This window comes from Ceraceosorus guamensis (genome assembly GCF_003144195.1).
Source record: "Ceraceosorus guamensis strain MCA 4658 unplaced genomic scaffold IE81scaffold_44, whole genome shotgun sequence".
Taxonomy (NCBI): domain Eukaryota; kingdom Fungi; phylum Basidiomycota; class Exobasidiomycetes; order Ceraceosorales; family Ceraceosoraceae; genus Ceraceosorus; species Ceraceosorus guamensis.
In genome coordinates this window covers 182,943-191,360 of record NW_020290039.1, presented here as the reverse complement: position 1 = coordinate 191,360, position 8,418 = coordinate 182,943, and the positions used below count along the sequence as shown (strand labels likewise).

At 55.0% G+C, this 8,418-nt stretch overlaps 3 protein-coding genes across 3 annotated transcripts; 1 reads left to right on the top strand and 2 right to left on the bottom strand.

Annotated features, from left to right (window-relative positions):
• Nucleotides 1-58: 58 nt before the first annotated feature.
• IE81DRAFT_348432 (hypothetical protein) lies at nt 59-361 on the bottom strand (the record flags this gene model as incomplete). Its single annotated transcript, XM_025516257.1, has 2 exons — nt 59-243; nt 322-361. 2 exons carry the CDS (start codon nt 359-361, stop codon nt 59-61), a joined length of 225 nt encoding a protein of 74 aa, XP_025368546.1.
• A 1,247-nt stretch (nt 362-1,608) lies between these two features.
• IE81DRAFT_324654 (Actin/actin-like protein) lies at nt 1,609-3,731 on the bottom strand. The gene is made up of 7 exons (XM_025514294.1): nt 3,442-3,731; nt 3,133-3,349; nt 2,837-3,019; nt 2,534-2,756; nt 2,401-2,464; nt 2,055-2,333; nt 1,609-1,959 (listed from the first exon to the last, which is right to left on the bottom strand). The coding sequence occupies exons 1-7, from the start codon at nt 3,481-3,483 to the stop codon at nt 1,792-1,794; spliced, it is 1,176 nt and encodes a 391-aa protein (XP_025368545.1). The 5' UTR covers nt 3,484-3,731; the 3' UTR covers nt 1,609-1,791.
• Nucleotides 3,732-4,190: 459 nt separating this feature from the next.
• IE81DRAFT_324652 (hypothetical protein) lies at nt 4,191-5,858 on the top strand. Its single transcript, XM_025514293.1, has 6 exons — nt 4,191-4,438; nt 4,534-4,554; nt 4,631-4,782; nt 5,152-5,300; nt 5,365-5,402; nt 5,473-5,858. Exons 1-6 carry the CDS (start codon nt 4,380-4,382, stop codon nt 5,678-5,680), a joined length of 627 nt encoding a protein of 208 aa, XP_025368544.1. The 5' UTR covers nt 4,191-4,379; the 3' UTR covers nt 5,681-5,858.
• The last annotated feature ends 2,560 nt before the right edge of the window (nt 5,859-8,418 follow it).

The window sequence follows — 8,418 nt, the reverse complement described above, 5'->3', positions numbered from 1 at the left end:
AATCCGCATCCCGATGGGGGGGGGGGGGGGGGGGGGGTAGATGAAGGAAAAGAATCGATCAGCCCTTGTTTTGTTTCCCCATGTTTTCTGATGGGAAAAATTGCTCCTGCTGAGTGGAGCGGCTACTCACGGCTGCTGAGATTGCTGGACTGCTACCAAAAGGTGCGCTGACGACGACGCTGATCGCAAGCGCACCTGCAGCGACGATGATGATGGTGTGCAAAACGCTCAGAACCAGCAGAGCTGTAGCAGAGAGAGCCCACAGACGATCAGCAAGGACTTCGGCGCTTTCACGCGGCTACACATGGCGTGTCTGCTCACCAATGGAGAGGGGTCGGTGAGAGGCGTTTGCGGGCGCCATGGTGTTGTGCGAGTGGAAGAGTGTGAAGCAATCAAGCTGCTTTTCGCTTGAGCACCAAATGTGCGATTCTGATGAGACGGAGCGATGCAGATAGCTTTAGCAAGATGTGCGATAATCTGTTCGCTGGTGGTGCGTATGTCGAATCGATGCAATGCTGACTGGAATTGAGTTTGAGTGCGCGTCCGAGTGCGCTTGTACGGTGTACAGATCAAGGTTGGATGATGGTGGTTTCAAGACGGACAAGGGTGCTGATAGATCCCGCACCAGAGTCGTGAGAGGTGACCGGTTCTCCCCTCCTTTATAGCTTTCGCTTGTCCTTGCATGTGCCACCACCCAGCACAAGTCACGATCGTGAGATTCAACCATCGGCGTAAACAAGGAGCGGAGGGCACGAGCTGCTGTCCAGCATATACTGTAGCAGAGGTGCATGGCTCCCACAGTCACCATGCAGTCCGAGTCACGAGCATGCCGTGATACTCCACTCACACTGTGACTGGCCGCTGGAATTCTGCGGCGCGGTCCCGATTCATGTTGTTTCGCTGCATGCATGCATGCATATGGCTAACATCAAGGCGGTGCTCAGCCCACGCTAAGCATGGCCCGCACAGCCAACAAGCAGCATGGCGCACGAGCAGTTGTTGCCGTGCTATACGCCTTGAATGATGATGCCCCTTTGCTGGTCACCCCCCCTCTCTCTCCCCTGACACTTCCCGCTCATTGCCCCTCTCTATATCAGATGTCATCTCTGTGCACAACGACGACACAGCCTTGCCTCACCGAGCAACGAATTGGATGGGAGAGATGACGCACCCTTTTTTGCACACGGAAAGAAATCAGGTACGACTCATGGTGATCGTGCACTCAGACTCGCCCAACTCACGACTCATCAGACGCTCTCCCAATTCGCTACAACTCACCGCTCACACTCAAGTCTGCTGGAGGGAAAGTTGGCCGGTCAAAAGTGTGATGTTTAGGCATTGCCATACGTCACTCAGACTCCACAGCCCCCCTCTTTGCTACCCATGACTCTCAATGCTGCGCAGTGCCGAGGAGTCCAGCGATTAATGGTCGGAAATGATACCATGCTTTCTGCCGCTGCGCCAAGAAGCAGCATGACAGCGCGCGGGCTACGATGCGAAATCGCATGCTGCCCCGCAGTTCACTAGGAATGTGCTTTCTTATGCACATACTCGCGGCTTTTGACTCCGTTCAGCTGGCACATGCTCACCAGCGAGCATCAATTCATCGCCTTCGATTCGTGAGCCTCGCGCCGTCATCGTTCTCCAGCAAAAGAATGTGATCATCCCTGAATATCTCCATACCACACGGATACAACATCATATTGCGTACCTATCAGCAGCGGACCTTTCCCAGTCTGTGCATGGACGGTGAGGTGAACAAGCCACCCAGCAGATTGATGTTCAGCTAGATTACGCGTGCCGGCCCAGTCTGTCCAGTGCTGCAGGTCCCTGCTCGTACCAGTCGGCCCTGCTGACCCAGAACTCCTCGCGCGACTTCATAATGTCTGCGAGCACTGCACCACCGAGGAACACCATGTGCTTGCGCCTAGGGGGATCCTCGATGCGAATTTTGAAAGACTGCGTCGGTGTCAAGCATTGGGGCGCGGTGAGGTTGTCAGCGGCTGGGCAGTGCACGGACTTGAATCACAAGCGCTTTCCTCGGTCACACCCACCTTGAGACGCTCGCCATCACCATTGAGAACCCGAGTGAGATAGAGCTGCTTCATCTCCTTCTCTAATCTAGAAGGCAACCCGGGGTACATTGACGATCCACCAGAGAGCACAATGTGCCTGTAAAGATCTGCACGGGTGTCCACTGCAGCTGCTTGAATGGTGTTGAAGAGCAGCTCTGCAACGCCAGGCTGTTCCACGTCTACCAAGTGAGGCTGGAACATGCACTCGGGTGCCTCGAATCGCTCCGAGCCCACCTTGATGACGCGCCCATCGGGAAGCTGCGACATGGCAAGGGAACTAAGATCGTGCGCGCGACGAGAGCAAGGGGCATCAAGCGCAACTTACAGTATAGTTCTCCACGAGCGTAGTTGTCTCCTCCGCCAACTTTTTGTCGAGATCAAGATCGTAGCTGAACAATGACTCATGGCAGTAAGCAAAAGCCGTGTTGAACTGCGTGATGTGCGGAGGCTCCACTCACCTCATGAAGCAGAGCTTCTCCTTGATTTGTCTGACAGTCTCAAAGTCCGCTGTCCGGTTGAACGCGTAGCCACGCAGCAGGAGCAGCTTAATCAAATACCTCGTCACATCGCGACCTGCAACATCCAGCCTTCTGGTCAGGTGAGGAAGAGCGAAACCTTCGTACACGGGCACGACGTGAGTGACACCGTCTCCAGAGTCCACAACAACACCGGTTTGAAGACCTGCGAGCGCAAAAGATTCGGTCAGCAAGAAGGGCCTACGCACGATGAGACGCAAAGAAGGGATCGACGCGTGTACGCACCTTGCGCATACAAAGTCAACACTGCTTGGATAGCAACGTAGACTCCTTCGAACCCGTACTCTTCGAACATGATCTGGCACATTTCCTCCCTATTCCTCTTTGGATTCATTGGAGGCTCGGTGAGAAGGATCTTTCGCCCCCGTGGATCCAATCGCAGCTTCTCGTCAAAAGTGTAGTTCCACACTGGTCCGGGGAGACAGGGGTTAAGCATGAGCAGTCGATGAGGACATGTCGCCTCCAAGCTTGGCTACTCGGACTCTGTATCCGTCTGCACGGGCTCGACCTTGGCTACTTACCATGTCTCATGTCACCAAAGTCCTTGACAATACCGTGTTCCATGGGTTGAGAGATTTGGAGGTAATTGCGCATAGCAGCGGCTTCTGTTCCGACCATGATATCCTTGATTTCCGCATTGGCAGCGTCCTTCTCTTCCACGCGCAGGATGGGCCGGCCCACAATGGAAGGAAAGACGAACTCGGGAAAGTTCGACCCAGCATATCCGACCTTTACGAACTGCGTCGCGAAAGGGCGAATGGTGAACAGTGTTAGTGAGATGCATGCCTGCGTGGCGATGGACCAAGCCAATGCGAGCACGCTACACCCACACCGGTACCATTGTCGACAACTACCGGTCTCTCGTCCGCCATATTATCGGCTTGTAAGAGACGAAACGAGGCGAGCGAAGATCTTCCAAGTCGAGAGAGGATCGAGGATTGCAAGAGATAGGAAAGTGTGCAAGAGGGGTGTCGATATCGTATCGGAACAAACTTGATTGGGATTGCCTAGCTGCACCTGGTTGTGGCTGTGGCTGTGCGAAGGAGCAAGAGGAGGACGGTGCGAATGGTGATGAGATCTTCCCTCGTGATCCCAACATTGTGCCCATATACCGCTGGAGGGCCCCGCGACGACGCTGCGCTCGTCCAAGCGACAAAAGCATCAGCACCGCACGGACTCGCGACTCACGACTCGCTGTAGCCAGCTGATGATGCTGCTTGCATTGGCAGCTGCATGAGCAGGGCGCTCGCCGAAATACTTCTCGAACATTGGATTTCCAGCCCTCGCTCAAACACGCGCCAACGCGTGCAAAGCGCGATAGCGCGCAATAGCAGCAAGCTCTGCAGACGGACCGCAAGCTCCGCCGCGAGCTGATGAGGAGCGTGCATGCTATATGGGCACCAGCATATGCATATGCAGCATCCAACATCTTCGCGAAATAAGTCGTGAGTGTGGAGCAACGTGCGTGCAGGAGGATCTATGCATGCAGGCAGTCGGACAGAGACGCTCAACGTGACACGAAATCGGACCATCCTGTGCTCATCTTTAGAGCTTCAAAAGGAGTCACGAGTCCAGCAACGGGCGGATGATTATTCACGATTCCTAATTGCTTAATTCCTATGCCCATGCGCCGATTCTTGTCTTTGCTTCATGACGCCAACGCAGCTTCCTTCACGCGCCCACATCATCACCTCAACGACCTCTGCGTTCTGCTCGGTCGATACACCCCACGCTCCTTTTCTTGACCCGTGCTACATCTACTAGCAAGATGGCCGTCGGCGCTCTTAGCATTCACAAGCCTCAGACTTGGATCTCGGCTTGGTTTGTGTGAGTGAGAATCTGCGGATGTGAGCCAGTTGGCATATACGCCCATGGCTCACCATTATACCTTGACCTCCTTGCACTCACGCATACCCGAACAGCTTCTCCTCCCTTCTGGTCATGTAAGTCGCCTGATCGAGCGGCGCTTTTTTGTGGGTGGTCCCGCTGACCTCAAAGGTGACCACCTTGCCCGCACAGCTGGGATACTGGATACATCTTCAGTCGTCCGCACAGCTTCAAAGATGGATTTCTCTTTCCTATCTGGGCGGCCTACGGAAAGTACGAAGGCGTCGATTTGATTTATTCCCGAAAAGCTTGGGAGGACAAGCTTGGATTCACAGCTGCGCAAGGTCAGTGCTCGCTGTAGCCCAAAGCACGGTTGCCATCGGTGTCAAAAGCGACTTTGCTCTCCAGGCACGGAGCAAGCTGGCAAGAGGAGAAGCTCGCGAGGCCTGTATTTGCGCGGCAGGAAGGAGAAGAATCGTAAAGCAGTGCTGAACATAGGTCAGCCCTCAGTAGGGAGACCTTCAGTTGGCCGGGAGACCAGAATAGGGAAGCGCGGATCTCAGTGCAAGATCGGCCGGTACTTCGTAGTGATGCCTGAAGCAGCGGCAGCGCCCTGCTCGCACGCTCTAGCGAATGGCTTCCGTCTTCGCGCTCGAATGTCAGAGCTGACGTAAATTATTGGCTTTGCTGACGCGTCCTTTCCCTTCCCTCAGCTTCCCTCAATGTGGTGGAGACCATTCTCAACTTCACCTATCTTGGTCTTGCGCACTTCGCGGAGCCGCGCTATCTGGCTGTATCGCCTCTAGTTGGCTTCACCGCTGTGGTCATGACCTGGAGCAAGACTGCTCTCTATTGGCTGCAGGTGAGACCTTGAATTAGCGAGATGCTGCGTCTACCGCTCGCTGAGAGTCTTCATCCCAACTCAGGACTATCTGGGAGGACCAAAAGGCTGGACATACACAGGGTAAGTCTGGTCGTTGCCCTTCCTCTAGAACTGCGCCACTGATATCACCTGCTTCGCTTCAAATGTCTAGCCACAACTCCACCTTCGATTGGTGGATTCTATTTGCCCTGCCAAATGGCTTGTGGCTCATATTCCCAATCATCATCGCTGCTTTCTTTGGGCTTGAGATTGCTGAAAATCTGCGCTCCGCTGCTGGCGTTGCTGGCAATCCGAAGGGACCCTCCGCTGGAACTCGTTCCAGAAGCAAGAGCGGCAGAAAGAGCATCAAGAGCCAGTAAAGGGACCAAGCTGTTCGGCGGGTCCTCATAGCCAGGAGGGGAAACCGAGCAGGTTCCCGCTACGTGAGCCGAATGGTCAAAAGGCAGCAGATGTGAACACGAATTGGTACAAAGAGATACTCGAGTTATCCAGCGCCAGCGCTGGCGATACCCTTCGAATGGAATGGCTTGGCATATCCTTGGTAAGGCAAAATTTGCCAAGCTTTGTGGACTCGCGCTGTCTCGTGACCTGGCTCGGTGCTGCCATAATAGCGTGTGATACCTTGCGGCACCCAAGAAAGGGTCACGAGACGACTGGACGAGGGCGTCTGCCACGTATTTTCAATCGCGGGAATCGAGGGAAATGACCGCGTCGAAGATCGCCATGATGCAGCTCGACGGCTCCGAAAGAAACGGACATCAGGACCGAAAGATGCGCGCTTCCTTTTGATTTGAAGTAAAGCGGGTCGCGGGCGTCTGACGCGAGCTGCAAGCATGCAGGCACTTCATATAGAGGCGCCCGCACACGCACACGCAGACGCCTATGATTCACGATTCAGGATTCGTGATCCACATTCACGATTCACGATTCTTGATTGTGAGGTGACAAGTGCTGCAGATGTGTATACTCTTCTTGCGCCTGATCCGCGCTCCAAACTGTGCGGAGCTGCTGCTGCTGCATGGCCAGCATGTTTGCTGTGTCTGCTCCATCCACTTGCTCGCTGATGCTTATCCGTGATCGGCGACTTTCGGCCAGGTCGGCGAACTTGAACGCCTAACATGTGCCCAAGCAAGTCCTCTCTGTGCATCGTTCAACGCCATCATTTCAAGTCTGCCCGCTTTGACGACTCAGAGGCGGCAAGGTATAAGAGCTAGCTCGTGCGCGACCAATGACGAGGGCTGCAGAGGTGAGAAAACTTCGTCTGGGAGCAAGCCAAGCAAACGACAAAGGGTTGGAGAGCGCGAGACACACACGACCACCTCGTTGGGCCAGAGCATGAAAAGGATCGCCATTGGAGAGATGTCAGGCTCTCTCACGGCAGGGAGCTTGCAGCCGCGGTTCAAGCTTCGCCTTTTGGCGTCCGAGGGGCAACGACGCGTTGTCCAAGGCAGATCCGTGGAATGCCGGCGCGACCGCCCATGCGCCCATGCGATCTGGTTAGGAAGAGGTTCCTCAAACATGCGCAGACCGCAGACGGCCATGCCAATTTAGTGTTTGGCTGCTACGGTACTGAGCACTCAGACTGCTGGGAAAAGACCCGACGCTTCCGCACACGCGACACTCCACGGTAAACATTGAGTTCCGCGCATGCTTCCGCAATTCACAACAATTGCGAGGCACACCGGCCCTCGCCACGATTTCGGCTCGAATTAAGCTCACCAGTCGAGATGCGCTGACCTTTGAAGATGCCCACAACAGCGCGCAGAGGTGAATGTCTGGGTGGCATGGTGTCACCGAGCGAGGCTGGCCTCGCTCTGAAGCAAGGTCCTATATATCGACCATGCAATTGTGTGGCTTGCGGCGGTCCTTGCCGGCCGCGGTTGACACGTACCCGGCTCTTTGAGACCCAGCCACCCACTCGGATGCGATAGTCTTGAGGGGCTACTCGTGGAAGGCATCGCGACAGCCGCGCGTCTCTAAGAAGGTGAGGGCGCCACGACTCAGACTGCTCAACGAATAATCGTGGAGGCGCCGAACCTGACGAAACGGACCCTGCTGTGGGTGAAGTCTGCAGCAGAAGGGAGAGAGAGAGCGGTGTGCACGTCAAACATCAATTATGGACCGCACAACGTGTGTTCCGGTAGCCGAAGAGTCGAGGTCGAATAAGGCAATGGCGGCATCAATGAATGATGTTACTGTGTAGGTCCTGGGTCCTGCAGGTCGGGCAGCGGGACGGCGAAAAGAGAGCAAGCTTAAGGAAAGAGGAGCAGCGGATTTATTCACTCGATACGTTGCTCGCGCCGCGCTGCTGGCTATATGGCAAAACAGAGCTTAATTTGCGTTCACCCACCGCTGCTGCTGATGGCGGACGACGTGGGCACGATGGTCCATCGCCGATTGCCGCTGGTATGCTAGTATAGTGTCATAGAGCAGTCGCAGGAGCGCGCGAGTCTCACCAAGCGTCGTTGCCTGCTCATCGATCAGGACATCACATCTCTCACTTCCGTTCATGTACGGCGGAAAGGAGAGCACGCGTGACCACAGGCCCCTTCCAAGTTCGGTGGTTTGAGACTCGTGACCAGACTCAAGATTTGTAATCGCGATGCACACCATTCTGATTCATGATTAGAGTTGGAAATGTGGCGCAGTAAAGAAAAGCCTACATGTATAGCTGCATCACTCAGTTGCTCCTCGGCTCAGAGAGAGCAGTGCAAATATATATACTGTTGTACAGTATATGTACTGTTGTACAGTATATGCATCATGCACGCGCAGCCGCGTCGACAGAGTGCGGTGGAGCGTGGAGCGTGTGATGCGGGGGGAACGCCGGACGCATGCTGTACAGTACGCAAACAAAGCTTGCACCCGCAACCGTGCGTGCATGCTGATGGGGGGCGCTTGCCTGCCCAGCTGCCTGCCTGTCCACAGCGAGGCACGACTCAGGCGGCAATCAACGTGTTGCAACTCAGGTCAAGGGCCGAACAACATCGACGTTTAAGTGTCCACTCCGAAAAGAGATGCGAGGGATGCAGCTATAGGTGAGGAGCAGATGCAGACGTTCGGGATGGCGTCCGATGAGTTCCTGCTGTACTGTATG

Excerpts from the sequence above, each read along its gene's own strand:
- IE81DRAFT_324652 (XM_025514293.1), top strand. The coding sequence starts at position 4,380 with ATGGCCGTCGGCGCTCTTAGCATTCACAAGCCTCAGACTTGGATCTCG. Across the intron at positions 4,439-4,533 it reads TGGATCTCGGCTTGGTTTGT|CTTCTCCTCCCTTCTGGTCA; the intron begins GTGAGTGAGAAT and ends ATACCCGAACAG. Across the intron at positions 4,783-5,151 it reads TGGATTCACAGCTGCGCAAG|CTTCCCTCAATGTGGTGGAG; the intron begins GTCAGTGCTCGC and ends CCCTTCCCTCAG.
- IE81DRAFT_324654 (XM_025514294.1), bottom strand. The coding sequence starts at position 3,483 with ATGGCGGACGAGAGACCGGTAGTTGTCGACAATGGTACCGGT. Across the intron at positions 3,350-3,441 it reads TTGTCGACAATGGTACCGGT|TTCGTAAAGGTCGGATATGC; the intron begins GTGGGTGTAGCG and ends TTCGCGACGCAG. Across the intron at positions 2,334-2,400 it reads CGCTCGTGGAGAACTATACT|CTTCCCGATGGGCGCGTCAT; the intron begins GTAAGTTGCGCT and ends GCCATGTCGCAG.